Below are 21,292 nucleotides of genomic sequence, written 5' to 3' on the forward strand. Positions count from 1 at the left end.
AAAAGGGAAAAAATAGGAAAGGAGGAAGAAATTCTCTGGAGAAAATGAAGAATAGGATCCTGAGTCATACAGAGAGCCCAGGGCAGGACCTCATCTGGCCATAAGGTGGAAGAAAAGGATATAGTGAAATCCTTAATGAGCTTTGCAAAATATTTTCTAAGTTTTAAAAAATCCACTGAGAGGACTTTGAGGCGCAGACATGAAGTGACTTACTACCACTCAGATATTGCAGAGCACAGAGTCAAGATGGTGGATGTATTCTGTTCCACATCTCAAATTGCTTTCATCACGTTCTAGTCACTGGAAGAGAAATGAGGCCTGATGTCACCTCGTAAACTTTGTCAAGAAGCAGAAAGTTCTTCCTCACAGAGAAGCTCCCACATGGTTGTTGAGGTGACAGTATGAAAGGAACATCTTGGAGTGACGCTTAGGAAGTGAATCCCATTAAAAGCTCATGGAGGATTATTGCTAATCACGACAGGAATGTCAGCTCTTCTCAGAATTACTATTACTCTACTCGTCTGGATGCATAAATTGTCAGTGTCTGAGATGCTGTGAGTGCAGACATGAGAATTATGTAGGAAGTAACAGCAAGGCTAGCTCAGTGGGATGAGCACACAGTGATGCTCCTCCCAGGAGCCTCATGAAAACACCTGCGATTTCAATACCACATGCCTTGCTCACTGGCACTGAGATGGCCAACAGAAGGACATATCTGGTTCTGGGAGTTCTGCTGTTTGTATGGGCCGAGTTGGGCACTAAAGGCCAAGAAGAAGAAGAGGAAGTGACCTGCAGGTTGCTGGGCAAATTTGATTTGAATGGATATGTGGATGCCAAAAACCATTCCGTTGTTATTGGAGGTCTGTTTCCTATTCACTCCAGGACCATCCCAGAAAATGAGTCTATTTTGGAGCCAGTGTCAGCCAAATGTGAAGGGTAAGCTGTTCAAGTCTTGTCATCAATTGCAGGTATGGGTGAGGAGTGGTGGGCAGGGCCTGAGTCTCCAACTGGAGCCATGATTCTACCCGAGTCAGGAGAGGGACTCAGGTTCCCAAACCTCAGCTTCCCCTGATGGACATTCTCAGAACTGCTCAGGGTCCAGTGGATATTTCCCAATTCTGTGTGTCAGAAGAATAGTTTCCTATGGTGTAGGGGACCCCCTCAGAGGGGGTTACACAGCCAGCAGCAGCATCAGAGTTCACCTGAGAACTTGATAGGAGATTGAGTCTGGTTTTGCATCCCAGACCCTGTTAAGCAGACTCTCCCTGACTGGTGTTTGCATTCAGCTCTGAGCTGCACTGAGAGCTCTGCAGTGTGGCCGCTCAGTGACTTGGCTGAAGACTAAATGTGCAGTGTGTGGCACTGGTGAATTTCTGACCTGAGGCTGATGTCAAGATTCCTTCAGCTGCTGGAAGGCCTCTGCCCTGAGGTGCCCACCTGGGGGTCCTGTCAGGAAAGGGAATCCACGCTGGTCAAAAATCAGGTTTGCTAGTGATCTGTTGTAGGCAAAGTAAGAATGGATTATGATAGATGTCTGGGCATCCCTTTCAGTCACTTAGGATCTGAAAATAATATCAGGAATTAAAGCAAAAACAATCACCCATTATTATTATTACCATCACAAACTTGTTCATTTTCTACATCTTCCTGGTTTTTTTTTTTTGTTTTGTTTTGTTTTGGTTCTGATATTGGGGCTTGCTCTCCATTCTCCTACCTTAGTATTTTTTTCCGGGACTTTATCTTTCCAGTAGGAGAGTCCTCAGGAGATCTGAGGAGCCAGACTGCTTCATCTGATAGTGATTTCATTCTGGTTTAGTCTGTACCTGTTATTGCCTCCAAAGTGTACGTTGGATTTGGGGAAAGTTTATTCAGAAATTCACAATTGTAATAAGATAGAACTTCTAGCTGCCAATCAGTTAAAATGCATAGAAGAGGGAGATTTTTCTCTTTATTTCAAAACTGTGCAGAGCTGAGGAAGGAAGTGAATTGGAATAGGAACAGGGGTAACAAATCTTTTCTAAGTGGATTTTTTCCACAAAGGTAGGATTGGAGAAAAATTTTAAGGAAAAATAAGATATACACTGTATACACTGTACTTTGAATATTGTAATGGAGTCAGTGAACAAAAGAGAAATTCCAGCCCTTTTTGAGAAAATTCCAGTATTCTTTATTCACAAGTTCATAAGATTATATATAGTTTAAATTGTAGGAACAACTTTGCATCTTAAGTGTTTCACTTAATGGTATTTTCATATTGTCATTGTTTTTTTAATGATAGACATTTCTCCATATGAATTATAAACTTTCATTGGATAGGTAAGTGTATCTCAGGTTTTCATCATTGTAATAAGATTGAAGATACCTTTTAGCTAAGTTTGCAGGGGAAAAGTTATTCACTGCAGGTGAATGTTTTTCTAGCTTTTGAAGTATCTTATATTAAAAATGCTATTACTATATTTTTAAGGTTTATATTGCCCATGGAATAAATGTGGAAATGAAATATCTTGGAATGCTAAAGTCTCAGGCCATGCTTCAGCCTCTGCCTGATTGTTCATTCTCCAATTCTGGGTCCCCTTCTCTAAACTTCACAGCCAACACTCGACCCAGCACTGTTTTATCATGTCATAATGTAATTGCTTGGCCATTTTTCCATGTTACTACTTCAACAGTGTTGTGCCAATTCTATTTACTTTTGCAAGATAAGATCTGGCTCCAGATTAACTGAATAAGTATTTTCTAAATGAAATGCTGAACAGAAAACAAGAGACATGATGGAAAATTGCAGGGTACTAGAAGAGCCATTTGGTGTGATGTATTTTAAAATTTAGAAATATTTTTTGGCAGGGCATCAGTAGCTTATGTCTGTAACCCTAGCTACTCAGGAGATGAGATCTGAGGATAGCAGTTTAAAGCCAGCCCAGGCAGAAAAGTCAGTGAGACTCTGATAAAAAAAACTACTCAGAAAAAGCTGGAAGTAGCACTGTGGTTCAAGAGGTAGAGATCTAGCCTTGATCACAAAGAGGATCAGAAACAGTGCTCAGGCCCTGTGTTCAAGTCTCAGGACTGGAAAAAAATATTGCACAGAAGACATAGGATTAGGTACTAGCTACAGAAGATATGGAAGGAAAATGATTTTAGGGTCCTTGCTTGCTTAATTTAGTAGGCTGCAGGAGAAATATAACTCCCTTTTTAATGACTGAAGAGTGGGAAGGAAGCATTTTGTTTATTTGTGAGAATCTAAAAGGGATACATCATTAAGTAAATATTTCTCAGCCTTAAGAATAAACTCACCCCACAAAATGTAATTGGATACATAGTATATAACCTAACCTACTGTACTCTGATCATAATAATTGTCATAGATTTTACAATTATAATTAATGTTCAGAGGAAAATAAGATAATGAATAGGAAAAACAGGTATTGAGGGGTGACTGGGCACCTGGTTTTGTGAAGAGAATCCTAACTAGGAAACTTAATTGTGACAGGAGAGAAACTAGCATTCAAAAAGACGAGCACATAATAAAGATACACAGAACAAGAAAAATCTCTAAAAATCTGCATCTAATATATCCAGCAACTCTATTTCAATCTGTGTTCCAACATACCCAGTCAACAACAAATAGGACCCAGACTTGAATTTTTCAACTTCATAATATCTGTGATTAAAACTTAACAAGCCCAGACAACTGAGGTGCCAACTGAAGATTTAGCAAAATCCCAATTCATAGCTCCCTGGCCTCCAAGCCCTGCCCACTGATGTGCCTTACGAGAGTGATTTCCCTTCCAGGTTCAACTTTCGAGGATTCCGCTGGATGAAGACCATGATCCACACCATCCAGGAGATCAATGAGAGGAAGGACATTTTGCCCCAGCACACTCTGGGCTATCAGATCTTTGATTCCTGTTTCACTGTGTCCAAAGCGATGGAGTCAGCTTTGGTGTTCCTCACAGGGCAGGAAGAAAACAAACCCAACATGAGAAACAGCACCGGCTCCTATCTGGCGGGAATTGTTGGATCAGGAGGCTCAGCCCTATCGATTGCTGCGTCAAGACTTCTAGGGCTATATTATGTACCTCAGGTATCCCAGAGTCTTGTGCTGGTTTTGTCATATACAAACAGAACCTGTACATGTGGAACTTGAAGCAAACAAGGAGCTGAGGGGAGATTGGGCTAAGTTACAGAGGCAAGCAGGGGTGCTGTGAGGATGCGGGCCCAGTTCAGGTGTCCCATCAGTAAGGATGATTTACTGCTTAATGAGACAGGACTGTGCTTTAATGAGGTGGTGGTTCAGTGATCTGTACATTGAACTCTAGATACATTTCTCTCAAGCATTATGAAGCATGATTCTGGTCATTGATAAATAACCTGTTAATTGACCAGTACTTAGCCTAGAAATTGATTTTTTTCTTTAGCAGTGCCAATTACACATATGGGAATGTCACATGGGAATGAGCCTGGAAATTTATCAAGATGGGTAGAGTTTTAAGATTCTAATATTACAAAGTAAATGGGAAGCTGGGGATATGGCTTAGCAGTAGAGTGCTTGCCTAGCATTTATGAAGCCCTGGGTTCGATTCCTCAGTACCACATACACAAAAAAAGCTGGAAGTGGCATTGTGGCTCAAGTGGTAGAATGCTAGCCTTGAATTAAAGAAGCTCAGGGACAGAACTCAGGCCCTGAGGTTGAGCCCCAGAACTGGCAAAAAAAAAAGAGGGGGGGGCGGGAATGATAAGTTTCAATATAAGAATAGATGATATTTGGAAAAATGCATTAATAAGCAAATATAAATGAAACTTAATGGGGTGCAAGACATTAGTTTGAATGTTGATTGAGCATATTTGTACTTCTCAATAAGAGTATCACTTGCAAGTAATTGTGTGTGTGTATGCATGTGTGTGTCCACAGGTTTGCTTCTAGGGATCAAACTCAGGGCCTTATACATGACAAATGTTCTGCCACTGATTCAACACTCAGCCCTTCACAGGATATCCTATAGAGCTTCAAATGCAAATGCAGGAAAGCCAGGAAATACTGAAAGCAGAACTGAGGGGAAGTGTTGGCTGACGGTGGGTAACTCCCTGTGCAGCTTGGCCACGCTCCTGATTCTGTGAGCCCTCTCTTGTATCAGACATCAGTACTGGTTCACACATTGGCTGGAAACGTCTAGATAGGTTTTCTCCTTGTAGGAATCTTAAAGAGAAACTTCCATGTTTGTTATATCATTTATTAAATGTAGCAACTTGAAGAGCTAGATTACGACCCTATTTACTTCTGGGAAATCCAAGGTTTAGAAGGTTTAAGTGGCTTACCTAAAATTTTATACTGATAAGTTGATTCTCAAGACCTTTCCTATGTATGAGTACTGTGAACTTTCTGCTAGTGTGGTTCCAGAGTGTAATCTTCACCCAAAGGAATAAGAATAAGCGAAGAGGTAGAAGAAGGATAACATAGGGCTAGCCTTGGGTTCAGGAGAGGAATGACAGTTGAGAAGCTGTGGAATTACAATATAGAAGGAGGTGGTGTGTTAGTAACAACCTGGGACAAGGGAGAAGATGACATATGTTCTCTGTGGTAGATTTGGTGAGGTCGAGGGTAAGCTACAGCAGCAGTGTGATAAATGGTTAGGAACTCGTGGTACCTGATCCCTATTCTTGAGTTCTGTAAGATGGAGAATACACACTAGGACCACTGGTCACATGAGGATATAAAATCACTCTTTGTTTAGATACCTTGAATCTAAAATGAGTGCTTCTAAGAGCTTTGTTTGAGAACATGATTTAAACCTAAGATTGTAGCCAAGACTTAAGAGCTGTATACTCAAATTCTTGCAGGGAGAAATGGGCAGAAAGGAAGAATGAAAGAATATAATGGAGGTAGAAAGAGAGACAGTCAGATGAGAGGGAGGAAGGGAGAGAGAAACAGTGAGTTGGGGTCTCCTAAATGAATGGAGAGTCACGTCATCTATGCAGAGGCTGGATCTGATGAAGAATCTGGAGGGCTTGACTCAGAGAAGTCACATGGTTTCAGAGTTGTGGCCTTATCTGAAAACCAGTGGACTGAATGTCCCTACCTGTGTGTGTGTGTGTGTGTGAATGTCCCTACCTTTGTGTGTGTGTGTGTGTGTGTGTGTGTGTGTGTTGATCCTGGAGCTTGCACTTAGGGCTTGGATGCTGTCCTTGAGTTTTTAGGCTCACTTTGCCATTTGAGCCACAACCCCACTTCTGGCCTTTTTGCTGCTTAACTGGAAATAAAAGTCACACAGACTTTCTTGCCTGAGCTGTCTTTGCATCACAATTCTCAGATCTGAGGAGTCTAAGTAGTTAAAATTACAGGTGTGAGCCACCTGGGCCCTTAATAATTATTCCTGTTAAGCCCTTTATTGGTGGGGTAGGGAGAGGATTGGCAGAAGAGAGGGGAAAACTGCACCATAATAGCCCTACCAACTGGGTAGATAAGGGAGTAGGAAGTCCTTGTGTATAATTCTTGTGCTTTCTAATAATTGCTTTGCTTTGCTTTCAATTATAGGTGGGTTATGCCTCTACCAGCTCAGTTCTTAGCGACAAATACCAGTTTCCGAGTTATTTTCGCATAGTACCTAGTGATAATATCCAGTCCCAGGCCATGGTGAAACTTATCCAGCATTTTGGCTGGGTATGGGTGGGCACTATCGCATCTGATGATGATTATGGAAAATATGGTGTTAAAGTTTTTAAGGAAAATGTGGAGAGTGCCAACCTCTGTGTTGCATTCTCTGAAACCATCCCCAAAGTCTATTCCAATGAGAAAATGCAAAAGGCTGTCAATGCTATTAAAGGCTCCTCTGCCAAAGTCATCGTGCTGTATGCCTCTGATCTGGACCTCAGTCCCTTCGTGCTGGAGATGGTGTACCACAACATAACGGACAGGACTTGGATAGCGAGCGAAGCATGGATCACCTCGGCCCTCTTGGCAAAGCCTGAATACTTCCCCTATTTTGGTGGAAGTATTGGGTTTGCAGTGCCAAGAAGTGACATCCCGGGGTTGAAAGAATTTCTTTATGACGTGCATCCCAGCAAAGATCCAAATGATGTCCTGACCATCGAATTCTGGCAGACAGCATTTAACTGTACTTGGCCCAATAGCAGTGTTCCTTACAATCTGGACCACCGAGTGAATATGACTGGGAAAGCGGACCAACTGGAGGCCACATCTGATCGGTTGTGTACTGGAGAGGAGAGGCTGGAAGATCTTAAAAATACCTACCTGGATGTGTCTCAGCTGAGAATCACAAACAACGTCAGACAAGCTGTGTATACTCTGGCTTATGCCCTGGATGAGCTCAGCAGATGTGACAAAGAGAATCCAAGATGGCACTGTGCCTACATACCTGCATTTGAGCCCTGGCAGGTAAGTGGTTTTAACTCATGATATAGTTTGAAAAGTATAAGTATACATTGTTTGAACTATTGATCTTCCTCTTTAATAGAACACTTTATCACATAGCCAGCTAAAATAATGAATTAATTTTGTGGCCTAAATGCTCATTGCCAGTTCCCAGGTTTGTTGTGAATGATAGAAATTCTCCAGACATTGCCTTGGACCCAGATTTCTTCTCTCTCATCACATTGCCATCTACAATATGAAGTTCTAACACTTATTCTAAGATTAGTTTTTGGGCCTAAATATCATTTTACCCAGCAACAATTAGGAAGGACAGACACCTGTATGCCTCTCCACTTAAGGCTCATTCATCAAAGTGCATTCAGTACTCAGCATCCCATTAGCCACAATTCAGTTTTGTGGTCTTCTCTGATCTTAAGGGACCCATAAGATGCAGTCATTATGCAGTGGGAGGTTAAGTGAAGACTGAGGGCTTTCTTGGCATCTCCAAGAAAGCCACATTCTGTGTCCCTGAGGTGATGTTGAACCACTCACATTGGGGAACAGCAGTATGAGTGGTCCCTGAGATCACTACTGACCAGAACTCGTCTCTACTGATACCCTCCATTCCTGCCTCCTGTCTTTAAAGAGAACATGAGCACCCGGGTCCTGCTGTCATCCACATGACGCTCTGTATGGCACTCTGCTGCCCTTCCCTAGCCTCACCCTCACTGCAGCATGGAGTTGTTTAGAGTTCTGCAGATCCACAGTGCGGCAATTCTCACAACTTCATTTTTACTTTGATTTTCAAATCAATTCTACGTGTGTGTGTGTGTGTGTGTGTGTGTGTGTGTGTGTATGTGTGTGAGCCACTAGTGCCTGGCAACCTCTTCCCTCCTTTTCTCCTAGTTTTTCTACCCAGTGCCCTGTCCCCACAGTTTATAGTTTATAGTTCATTTTCAACAGAGTGTCTCATGAGTATCATTGCTGTATTTGTTCATCCTTTGCCTTATCATTTCTTTTATTTATTATTTTTATTGAGATTGTGATTACATAAATTTCACAAATTTCACAGTATTGTAGGATAATGATAAATAAAGTCACACACACATTTTATCCTTCACAAGGCAGATTGTCGTTATTGTGTTCTATAGAGTTTGTGAATTCGACAGTACAGCTATTTCTGCCATGTTAGATGATATGTACATTTATTTTTTTTGCTTAGTGTTAGCTTTTCCCTCTTTCCCTCTCCTTCCCTCCCTCCCATTGCTGCCCTTGAGTGGCTTAGTTCATTTTCATCAAGCTGACAATCATTTTTAAAACTAGCTTTTTGCTTCTTATAGTTGACCAGTGGTAGCCACTTTGAGCTGTTTCTGCTCTCTTTGGTACAGTCTTTCCTCCAGAAAGCCTGATTTCTAGTGCTGAGCTATCAAGTCTAGAAGCCAAGCTGGATCTGGTTGCTAGGTGTGTTCGTTGGGACTGAGGTAATGGACGTGACTAGAAAATGACAAATTAAGTTGCATTTTAGGTACCAAGTGAGATCTCTTCAGTGTAAAAGATGTCCTTTGAGAACTTATTTCCATATTAGAGGATTTTTTTATATGGCAAGTAACCCGCCATAGCTTATTCTTTGAAAAGTGAAGTATCAAGTTTAAATGTGTTCAGAGAGTGTCAATTATTTGCTAGGATTGCAGGGTTAGGCCTTAGGGCTGGATTGGGGGTGATAGGGTTAGTTCACAATACGGATCCTTCTCCCTGACACACTCCTACAGGTCAGGAAATTAAAAATGTGAAAAGTGCAGGGTGTTGGTGGCTCACACCCATAAGCCTAGCTACTTAGGAGGCTAAGATTAAGATCATAGTTCGAAGTCAGCCCAGACAGGAAAGTCCATGAGGCTTTTATCTGCAATTAACCAACAAAAAGTCAATGTGGAGTGACATCTGAAGTGGTAGACTGCCAGCCTTGAGCACAAAATCTCAGGGACAGCACCCAGGCTCTTGAGTTAAAGCCCCGATACCAGCATGAAAAAAATGGTTAAAAGGAGATGCAGACATATAAGAAAATTTACAAACGTAGTAAGATTATTTTTCTACTTGTCTAAAAGTAAATATGAACTGTAATTCTTTTTAGCCTATCCCATACATCAGAAAGTGTATATTTGGAAAAAGTTCTTTTTCAGGGTTTACTTGGACATTCCTATTTTTTCCCTCTCTTTTGAGACTGGGACCTACTTTAATTGTCCAGGCAGGTCTTGAACTTCACATGCAGCACAGGATGGTGAGAGACTGAACATCTACCAGCACCTGTCTTTTAGTGCTGGGATTACAGTTGTGATAACAGAAGGTACCTGTCATTCTGAGTTCCTTTTGCCCTGCCTGGTGCTAAAGAACTCTTCTCTACCATGTAGTGATGCTAAATAGCATTGTAGAAGGCTTGTTCCAGGGAAGGAGCAGAGAGTGGAAGCCTTTGAGCAGTTCCCTGATAGACTTTTCAGAAGACAAGAAAGAAAAAGAAAAGACAAAAAACAAAACCTACGCACTGAACCTTCCACTGTGTTGTGAACTCTGATATGGGTTTCCTGTGAATTGAGAAGGCTAATGAAAGACCACAAAGACCACATGGAATGGGGACTGAGTGCTGATCTTGGTGATTCACTCCTGAGAGGCTCCCATATGCTCTGCCTTCATCCCTAGGACAAAGGCTGGGAGGAATAACTGTCAGCTCCTCCAGGTCCAGGAATGGTGTAATGCTCACTAAGTACATGCCATTTACCAGAGCCAACAGGACTCCACATCTGCTGTCTTTCCGCTAAGCGGTGTGGCCCTCCTGACAGGGGACCTGGGTCCAGCATGTGGGATGTGAGCCTGGATCTCTCCCTGAGAAGGTGTGCTCCCTCCTCACCAAGACAAACAGGTTGCTGCCTGGGCAGGGTCGCCTGGCGAGGCAGGGCCTAGAGCTCTGTGATCACGGAGGATTCTGTGGCTGTGCAGTGTGGAGCCAGTCCATCACTGCTGTGCCCTGGGCTGTGCGTGGCCTCTTCCTCCCTCCCCTGTGTAGGGTGCAGAGGCACAATCATTTCTTAGCCTAGAACTTTCTTCTCACAAATATTTGCCCATTGAATTTCTATTGATGCTTTTTAAACCCAGTTCACATGGCCACTTCCTGGAAAGTAGAAAGTTTCCAGTTTTCCTGAGGCAGTTATCCAGTCTTCACCTACACCTTCTCAACTCTTTTCACAGTGGATATGTAGATGATATCAAATGTTACTTATAGTATAGCTTTCCTACTAGTCTGTGAGGTTTTCAAAAACCTGGGAACACGTTGAATTCATCTTTACGTTCCACACCTGATATCCAGGAAGAGGAGAGGTATAGTGAGGGGGGATTTGCTGGTATTGGCAATAGGAGAAGTCAAGATGTTCTCATTTCCCTTGGTCTACAGAATCAGGAAACATTTGGCTCCACATATTTTAAAACCAGTGTTATTCCAATATAAATATAGTGTTTTCATTTATCATAGAAATTAAAACTTTCTAATGACTAAACTAAAAGAAAAGGAATAAAATTGAGTTTTTGAACTAAACATGTCTAAAATATTTTAACATAATATTTTCATAATACAAAAATGTGAAAAAAACTTTTAATTGTGAAAATACTGTACATAGGGGTTACAATTACATGGGCAAGATAATGAGTACATTTCTTATCAAGCATTGTACCCTCTTCCTTTGTTTCCCCTTCCCATCCCTTCCTATCCTTCCCCCCCAACCCCCCCACCCAATCCTCTCTGCGCCCCTCTCCCCCCTCCCCCCCACCAAAGTTGTAAAGTTCGTTTTCGACATAACGACTTGTACATCTCATTGTTGCAATGGGTTCACTTATATCCCTATTTAAACGATTTGTTTTTCCCCTTCCCCTCCACAAATTATACCGACATCAAATACAGTGAAAGCAGGGGTTATACTGTGGGGGAGGGACATACAAAGCAACAAAGAAATAATCTTATAAATGTGTTAGAAACAATCACATAAAAGAAAAACACATTTGAATACATATCTTAGGATTCATTTCCCTAGCATCACCTTATCTGACCTTTTCTGCTTGACTCAGACATATACTAGATATGGCAAATAAGGGAAACCATAGGACCTATGTTTCTTTGGGCCTGGATTACTTCACTTAATATAATTTTTTCCAAGCCTTTCCATTTCCTAACAAATGGGGCAATGTCATTCTTTCTGATGGAGGCATAGAATTGCATTGTGTGTATATATATATATATATATATATATATATATATATATATATACACCACATTTTCTTGATCCATTCATCTACTGAAGGGCATCTGGGTTGGTTCCATATCTTAGCTATAGTAAATAATGCTGCAATAAACATAGTCGTGCTAAAAATGTGAAAATTTTAATGAGATACTTTGCTTTCTTTTGTTTGAACTACATCTTTGTAACTCTTATTTATGTTACTCTTATCCACAATCTCAACTTGGTAAACCATCCTTCAAATTTGAATTAGGAAATTGTGGCTAGAGTTTATTATATTCAATAGAAAATATATAACAAGAGAAGAGTATGTATAATCCAGTGAATTAAAATATGAGTTTTATTTATAGGATTATTGTCTTAAAAAGTGATTTTTTTGCAAATCGCTCCCCCCTGGCTTTCTAGCTATCCTACTATATGAGGAGAGTTAAGTTTACAGCTCATGATGGAAAGAAGATAGAGCTTAATGATGATGGAGATTTGGATGCTGGGCACTATGATATTCTAAACTGGCAAACAGATGATAATGGAGAAGTTGACTTTGTTAAGATTGGAGAATACAATTTCAGAACCTCTAAATTTGAAATGGTTTTTGCAAAGAAGTCAACAATATTTTGGAACACTGAATCATCCAAGGTTAGTTGTTTGAACGTCTGAATTATCAGTAACTGTGCTTTTTCCTTTTTGTTTTTTATTAGCTTTCAGTAATGAGAACAAATAGAGTTCCTTGGTGACATTTCTGTACATGGAGTTTATTACAATATGTTCATATTGCATATATATCCTTTATCATATCCATCTTTTTCCACTTTCCCCTCCTTGGTCCTCTTCCCCCAACAAATAGCCCCCCCCACTTTATCTTCATGTCTTCTTTTTTAGATGTCTAGATTCTACATATTTATCTTTCTGGCTGTGACATTTCACATCTCTATCTCCATTCTCCAGCAAGTGACATAATTTCATTCTTAAAGGCTGAAACCAGACTCCACTGTACATATATACCACATTTTCTTTTCTCATTCAAATGAATCAGAGGCATCTGGGCTGTTTTTGTGACTTGGCTGTTGTGAATAATACAGTAGTAAACATCAGCATGAGTTATCTTTACTCTTAAGCTGAATTAAATTGCTATAGATATATATGCCCAGGAATGGTATGGCAGGATCATGCAGCAGTTTCTATTTTTAGATCCTAAAGAACTTCCATGCTGATTTTCATGGTGGCTGCATTAATTTACATTTCTTTTTTTTTGGGGGGGGGTCATGGGGCCTGAACTCTGGGCCTGGGCGCTGTCCCTCAGCTCTTCAGCTCAAGGCTAGCGCTCTACCACTTGAGCCACAGCACCACTTCCGACTTTTTTCTTTTTTGCTTATGTGGTACTGAGGAATCGAACCCAGGGCCTCATGCATGCAAGGCAAGCTCTCTACCACTGAGCCACCTTCCCAGCCCCTAATTTACATTTCTACCTATAATGTATAAAGTCCTTTTCCCAATCCAGTCCAACATTTGCTTTTGTTAGTTTTCTTCATGGCTGCCATTTTCTTGATGGATGACTGGGCCGAAATAGAGTCTCAGTGAAGTTTTGATTAGCGTTTCCTTGCTTAAGGGACTCGATAATTTTGTCATGTATTTATTGACCAATAATACCTCTTTTTTTTTTTTTTAAATTGATTGTGGGGCTTGAACTCTGGGCCTGGGTGCTATCCCTCAGCTCTTCAGCTCAAGGGTAGCACTCTACCACTTGAGCCACAGTACCACTTCCGTTTTCTGGTGGTTTATTGGAAATAAGAGTCGAATGGACTTTCCTGCCTGGGCTGGCTTTGAATCTTGATCCTCAGATCTCAGCCTCCTGGGTAGCTAGAATGACAGGTGTGAGCCACCAGCATCCAGCAGTACCTCTTGTTTTGAAAATTCTTTGCTATTTAATTTGTAAATTACTCATTGGATTATTTGTTCTTTTGGTGTTTCATGGTCAGAGTTCTTTATGTATTCTGGATATGAATCCCTTGTCAGATGTGTAGATGTTAAAAGGTTTTTCCCCCATTTTGTATGCTGTGTCTTCATTCTAGTAACGGTTTCTTTACTATGCAGGACAGTTTTTAGTGTGATTTAGTTTTGTTATTTCCTGCTTTTACTTCTAACCTATTAGAGTTGTAAGTTCAGAAAGTTGTTACTTATACATCTTGAAGTATGTTCTGTTCCCAACTAGTAGTTTCAAAGTTTCAAGGACTTACATTGAAGTCTTAGATATATTTGGCATTAACTTTTGCCCACAGAGAAAGAGAGAGAGAAAGAAAGAGCGAGCGAGCGAGCGAGCGAGTGAGCTCTGACTTGCTTTTACATGTAGATATCCTGTTTTCCTAGCACTATAGAAAGGGCTGTCCTCTCTCTAGCACACATTTTGGCACTTTTGTCTGTAATCAGATGGCTCTGGCTACAGGGCTTTATTTCTTGGTTCTTCTCTTCTATTTCTCTATATATCTGTGCCAAATACCATGCTGTTTTTTATTATTATGCTCTGTAGTATAATTTTAAGTCAAGTATTGCAATACCTTCAGCATTGCTTTTTTTGCTAAGGATTATTTGGCTATTGGGGATATTTCATGCTTCCATATAAATTTTTGGTTTGATCTTTATATTTCTGTAAGTAACAGTATTGGAATTCCGATGCAAATTGCATTGAATCCATATATATCTGTATAATCTGGTAATTTTTGTAATATTTATTCTGCCTTAATGAATACAATAGGTTTTTCCATCTTCTATATCTTCTTCAATCTCTTTCTTCAGAATTTTATCATTTTCATTGTGGAGGTCTTTTATTTCCTTAGCTAGATTTATTCCAAGGTACTTTATATTTTATTTTTTATTTACTTTGCTCTTGTGAATTAAGGTTGTTTTCTGTTTTTTTCTCAACATGTTCACTGTATGTATATAGAAAATCCAGTGATTTGTGTGTGTGTGTGTGTGTGTGTGTGTGTGTAGGTAGATAGTACTAGGGTTTGAATTTAGAGCCTGGTGTTTGCTTGGCTTGCTTGTTCATCTGATGCTCTACCATTGGAGCCATGCCTCCTGGGACTACTTGTCACTGGTATTTTAAAAAGGGAGTCTTATTGTCTTTACTGTCTGGGCTGGCTTTGAACCATAATCCTCAGATCTCAGCCTCCTGAGTAGCTAGGATTACAGGTGTGAGCCACCAGCACCCAGCTGGTCATATGTATTTATGAGTTTAATTTCTTCTGTATTTTCCAATTTATTTACATACACATTTTTAAAATACTCTCTGATCTTCTGAATTTCATTACTGTTGTAATATTCTCCATCCATTGGCTGATGAGAACCTAGATTAGATGCTGTAGTTTACTTGTGAATGGTACTGTATACACATGTGTGTATAGGTGTTTCAGTGGTATATTGACAACATTCCTTCAGACATTTTTCCAGGAATGGTATGGCAGGATAATAGCATCGTTTTATAAGGAACCTCCATAGTGAATTTTACAGTGGATACACTAATGTACATTCCTGCTGACAGTGTATAGGATCTCGTTCCCCACATCCTCATTTTCTACTCCAACGAAAGAGGAAGTCTGAAAGATAGCATGAGATCTCTGGGGCCTGTACTCATGCATTTCAGCCCTTATTCACAGTAAGCCTCCATAGCCAGCAGAATGCTAGCTCCTGGTTGTTGAGCACCTTGCTAGCTGTGAGCTTGTGCAGTGTCTGCCATGATCCTCAGACACTCAGACTTGCCAGCAAGAGCAGAGTCATCTATCACCGTAGACCTCACTGGCTGAGCTTTCTGATGCTTACAAATCTGGGTGGATTCCATCTCTCCTTCTCCCCTTCCATGACCTCTCATGGTTATTACCTGACCCTGTGGCCAGCACTCACAAGACTGAAGCCACAGTTGTGTCTTGGGTTTCAAGTCCCAAACACTGCTTGACATAAAATGCCTGTGGCTAGGGCTGGGAAGTTGGCTCAGTGGTAGAGCGCTTGCCTTACATGCCTGAGGCCCTGGGTTCGATTCCTCAGCACCACATAAGCAAAAAGAAAAAAGCTGGAAGTGGTGCTGTGGCTCAAGTGGTAGAGCGCTAGCCTTGAGCTGAAGAGCTGAGGGACAGCGCTCAGGCCCAGAGTTCCGACTCCACGACCGGACCCCCCCCCCCCGCCCCCCAAAAAAAATGCCTGTGGCTAGCAGACAATTCTGGGAGCCATTGCACTCCACCTGCCCTGGGCTTGGTGCTCTGATTCCATTGTGGTTCTCAGACCATGAGGCTGGCTCTAGCTGGGGAAAGGATTGCCACGCCCACCATCCACTTCTTTGTCAGACCCTTCCCTCTCCACTACCATCTCCTGTGGCCATCTTCCTCCCAGGCATTGTGGCCTGGCGTCCCAAGACTCCATAAGTTGCAATTATTCATTGTTTTTTAGTCCCCAGAATAGCTCTGTCTCAAACTACACCTGTTGACAAATCCGCACTGCCAGAAGGCAGCTCCTGGGGCCAGAGCACTCCACAGCTGTGAGCTTGGTGCTGTTTCCACAGTGAACCTCAAGCACTGGGACTTGCATTAATCAGGGAGAGTGGGGTCACCAGCCGCAAGGCCCCTCACTACCCAAGTTCTGGGGTGCTCTCACTTCTCTATGGGTCCGCCATCTCTTGTGGCCACCTCTATCCCAGGTATTCTGGCTGTGTCCTCAAACTCCTGAGCTATGGTTATTTACTATTTTCAAGTCCCCAAGGTAACTCATTCTCAAGCCCTAGTGGCAATAGACCCCGCAGCCCAATGGTAGCTCAGGGAACCTGAGTACGTGGATCGATGCTCTATTTCTGATATAATCCTCAGGCAATGAACCTGGTTCTTGTCAGATAGGATGGGGTTGCTGACCTCTGTGCCTTTCACTTTCTGAGCTCTCTGTAACAGCTCCTTAAACTTCTCTGCCTGTATCTCAGGCTTTTCTGCTTCATACCTGCCTTGCTTCCAGACAAGACCAGGTGTCCCAGGAAGGACTTCCTGAGCTTTGACTGTTTGTTAGTTTTCAGGTCTCAAAGGTAGCTCCGGCTCAAGATCTGCCTGTCTGGAAACCCCCACAGCTAGTTGATACTTGAACATTCTGCCAGCGGTGGGCTCGGTGCTGTTTTTATATGTCACGTGATCCTCAGGTGATAAAACTTGAATTCATTGGTGAGGTGGGCTGCCAACAAGTGTGCCTTTTGCTTCCTAAGCATACCAGTAGCTGCTTAAACTTCTCTGTTTGCCCATGACAGAGCCTCTCCTTCTCCACAACTGCCTCCCAGGACCTCCAAGGAACTGGGAGTGAATCTCCCAAGACCACTAGGTTATGATGGCTCTTTGTTTTCAAAAATACCTGCATCTATTCACATCTGTGTGTGCTGGGATTGAGCTCAGAGCCCCACAACCTTACTTCTCATATGTGTTAGTGATTGCCATGCCACCACTTGAGCAACACCTCTGGCTGTGATGTTTTTCAACTTCAGTGGTGATAAGAGTCTCTCAGATTTGTCTGCTTCATCTGGTTTAGAACCAGGATTCTCACATCTCAGCTTCTTGGGTAGTTAAGATTACAAATGTGAGCCACTTGCACTCAGAACCTCAATCAAATCTCAAGATGTCACCTTGCCAGAGTTCTCTAAGCTACCAGCAGCGAAAGATATTCTTGTCCAATGAAAACCTGTCATGCTGGGGCTCACTGTCCTTCCTCAAACTCTACTCTACTCTACAATGCTTGGGGAAGTGTAGGTTTGTCCCACAGCTAGGACTTACCAGTCTCTCCAAGGCCACTTGGCTTGTCCTGTGGAGGCTTCGACTTCCTGTCCTTCTGCAGGACCAGGGCCTGAGTGGCAAAACTGTTCCCTGGTCATCTTTCTGTTCCACTGTAGTTTTTAGCTGTTGTGTTTTTCTTGGTCCTTAGTGTTCTTCTGTGTCTTTTCTGAACATAATCTCATTTTACGTAGACTTCTTATTCATGGAAAGTGATGGAGAAGAAAAGCCCTTGATGACTTTTTCATCCAGGTCTGGAACTGAATTCCTAATTACTGTGTCTGTAATTTGTTTGTTTGAATTCTGTTTGAGGTCACTGGTCATTTTTAAAGTTTGACTGCTGAATTCTTGTCAAGCATTTCAGCCATTCCAGTATTACACAGATGGAGTCACTGAAGAGGTAGCAGCTTTGGAAGGAGTCCATTATTTCGTGTTTCTCAGTTATTATCTGTGCCTCTGTTGGGATGGCTTTACTTGGTTGACTTCTTTTGAAGACTCAATCCTCAGTACCTTTTCAAGAGGAGGAAACAAATCCTATAACACAGATAGCACTGGTGTTGGAAATGAGGGGTTCATCAGGGCCATTTGTTAGCTTCAGGGCTATATTCATTTTAGAAGCCTCCATGGAAATCCAAAGAACTTTCTCAGTCCCACAATGGTAGAGAACTGTATTCCATGCTTATTGCTATTTGTTGTTGCTAGCTTCCCCATTCAGTGTGTACCGATGTGTGTCTTCCTGGGACCCGGAAAGGGATTCGTCAAGGGGAGCCGATCTGCTGCTTTGATTGCATCCCATGTGCTGATGGACATGTGTCAGAGAAACCAGGTAGAAATGGCTGTTATTACAGTGTAATTCAATTAAACATGTGTTGACAAAGTGATTTGTAGAAATCTTTGCAAAGGAGCATGAAAAATGTATTTTAAAAAATAAACAAAGCTGGGCATGGTAGCTCATACCTGTAATCCTAGCTACTCAGGAGGCTGAGATCTGAGGATCTTGGTTGGAAGCCAGCATGGACAGAAAAGTCCCCATGAGACTCTTACCTCCAATTAATCACTCAAAAACCAAAAGTGGCACGGTGGCTCAAAGTGGAAGAGTGTTGGCCTTGTGCAAGAGCTCAGGAACAGCGCCCAGGCCCTGAGTTCAAGCCCTGCAAAAGAAAAAACCCAATAACAAATTATTTGATCTTCTGTACATTATGAGAAAAACACATAAATTAGATTTTAGTTCTAAATCTACAGTTGGGATAAGTTCTATAACAATGAAGTTTACAAGGGAAATACAAAACATATGATATTTAAAATACAATTATAATTAATCTATGAATAATTAAAGTTTCTGAAATTATTTGTTTTTGAAACTGATTATCAGTTATGTTCCTATTTGAAAAATAACAAAGATGACTTAGAGTTCTAGATTTTACTGAACGATCTTCATTTGGGAACGGCTGGATTTCATGCCTACGATCAGTGACATAAAGTGGTAAAACTTGAGTACATATGAATTCTGTAAGCACCACTATGTGAATCCATTCCTACCGCCTGCCAAAGTGATGTTCCTTATAGGCAAAATTATACTTTTATTTGGTGTTTTAGCCTTGTGAGCCTGTGGGAGCTGATTTATATTAATTTTGACATAGAACTGTTTTTGTCTTTTGTGGAATGGTCCTTAGAAACACTTCATGTAAAAGAATTTAAATAATAAAAAAGAATTTAAATAATGTAAAATTATCCCCAAAAGGAGAAAAATTCCCACAATATAACCTAAAGAACTTTCTAAATATCATGTGGCTCAGTGAATTACATTGAAGAAGTCTGGTCAAATAGTTGGAAGTCATTAGAAAGGAATTCTAATCTTTACCTGAACTTTTCAGAGAGCATTAGAAATCCTTATTTATCATATCTCCATAAATTCATCCCAAATCACTTTCTCTTGTATGTCACTATATCTCTTAAAAACTCCTTCCAGATAAATGCCCCAAACTTTATTCTTTCAAGCAAGTGATACTGATCGGAAGACTCTAGTGTTCTATGCATCTTAACTCTGTAATAATCTTCCTGATGGTTTTGCCTCAGTATATTCAATTTTCTCATTTACAGACTGTCTTGGACAGTATAAGTATACATAAGTCCAACCTCAGTAGATAGCTAAAGGAGAAACTAGAATGTTCTGGAAAGAGTAGCACAGGAAAGGGTAAATTTGAGAAGAAACACTAAATTTCAAAAGTTGAAGAAAATGCTTCTCAATCTGTAATATCTGTGCACTCTACACCATTTTATCACCACTGTTTTGAGAAAATGCATTTATTCTACATGAGATTAATTATTGTATCCTTGCTCCAGGCCTTTGAATGCTCGGAGCTGTTTACAGTCACAGGATTTCCCTGCAGTGAACTCTCTCATTCCTTCACCAGGTGAGAGGGAGTGCACGCAGTGTGGTGAGGACTACTGGTCTAATGCAGACAGGAGCAAGTGTGTGCTCAAAGAGGTGGAATTCCTGGCCTATGACGAGGCCCTGGGCTTCACCCTGGTCATCCTGTCCATCCTCGGGGCCCTGGTGGCGCTGGCGGTCACTGTGGTCTATGTGCTCTACAGGAACACTCCCCTGGTGCAGGCCAATGACCGGGAGCTGAGCTTCCTCATCCAGGTGGCGCTCCTCATCATCATGCTGTCCTCTCTGATCTTCATCGGCAAGCCACACACCTGGTCCTGCAGGGCCCGCCAGGTCACTCTGGCCCTGAGCTTTACTCTTTGCCTCTCCTCCATTCTGGGAAAGACCATTTCACTCTTCCTGGCCTACAGAATTTCTGCCTCCAAAACTCGGTTCCTCTCCATGCGCCCCGTGTTTCGCAAGCTCATCGTGTTGCTCTCCGTGCTGGTGGAGACTGGCATATGCATTGCCTACTTGCTGATGCGCCCCCCGAGGGTGTACAAGAACATGGAGTCTCAGGTGATCAAGATCATTCTGGAGTGCAACGAGGGTTCTATCGAGTTTTTGTGCGTCGTCTTTGGGGTCGATGTCTTGCTGGCCTTCCTGTGCTTTCTGAGCAGCTTCGTGGCTCGCCAGCTGCCAGATAATTATTACGAAGGCAAATGCATCACTTTTGGCATGCTGGCCTTCTTCATCATCTGGATCTCTTTTGTGCCCGCCTACTTGAGCACCAAAGGCAAATTCAAAGTGGCCGTGGAGATCTTTGCCATCCTGGCATCCAGCTACGGTTTGTTGGGCTGTATATTTGCTCCCAAGTGCTTCATCATTTTGCTGAGGCCGAAGAGGAACACAGCCGAGACAGTTGGGGGAAGAGTGCCCACTGTAGATAAGAGCATCCAGCTGACATCTGCATCTGTGAGCAGTGAGCGGAATGAGACTGCCGTGTCCACAGTTCTGGATGACTAGCATGGGCGGGACACCTGTCCTGCCAAGCCCCAGGGTGACTTGCTTCAAAACTCCCAAAGGTCATCCTTTCTGTGCCTGCTGCTGCTGGGTCATATTGAGACCTGGGCGCTGATGGGGTAGTCTCAGTGTGGTATATGAAATCTCTTTGTATAAGATGCACTTTAGCATGAATAAAGACCTCTTGCTATTGAATTTGTAAACCATTTTTATTGGGTTTTTATAGTTGAGACTTAAAAATGATGGCATGCTCTTCAAATGATAGAGAAAACCAGGGCTTGTGAACATGTTTTTTGGTTTTTTTTTTTCTCAAACCATGTAGAATTCTCTATCAATGATCACCTAGTGAGGGGCAAGATCCATTTTCTTTGGATCCCGTTAATGCCTGTCGGAAGCAGAGAGCTTTCAGAGAAAGCTGGTGGAAGTTTCCCTTGGGGTAGGGGAAGCTTAGAGAACTCATGGAAGAGTCAGG

At 41.9% G+C, this 21,292-nt stretch overlaps 1 protein-coding gene across 1 annotated transcript; it reads left to right on the plus strand.

The window, feature by feature from the left end:
• The first annotated feature begins 694 nt into the window (after positions 1-694).
• LOC122112764 (vomeronasal type-2 receptor 1-like) lies at positions 695-20,934 on the plus strand. Its single transcript, XM_042685689.1, has 6 exons — positions 695-936; positions 3,790-4,081; positions 6,530-7,390; positions 12,049-12,279; positions 18,129-18,252; positions 19,841-20,934. Exons 1-6 carry the CDS (start codon positions 695-697, stop codon positions 20,821-20,823), a joined length of 2,733 nt encoding a protein of 910 aa, XP_042541623.1. The 3' UTR covers positions 20,824-20,934.
• The last annotated feature ends 358 nt before the right edge of the window (positions 20,935-21,292 follow it).

This window comes from Dipodomys spectabilis, unplaced genomic scaffold, assembly GCF_019054845.1.
Source record: "Dipodomys spectabilis isolate Male_0828 unplaced genomic scaffold, ASM1905484v1 ptg000095l, whole genome shotgun sequence".
Taxonomy (NCBI): Eukaryota; Metazoa; Chordata; class Mammalia; order Rodentia; family Heteromyidae; genus Dipodomys; species Dipodomys spectabilis.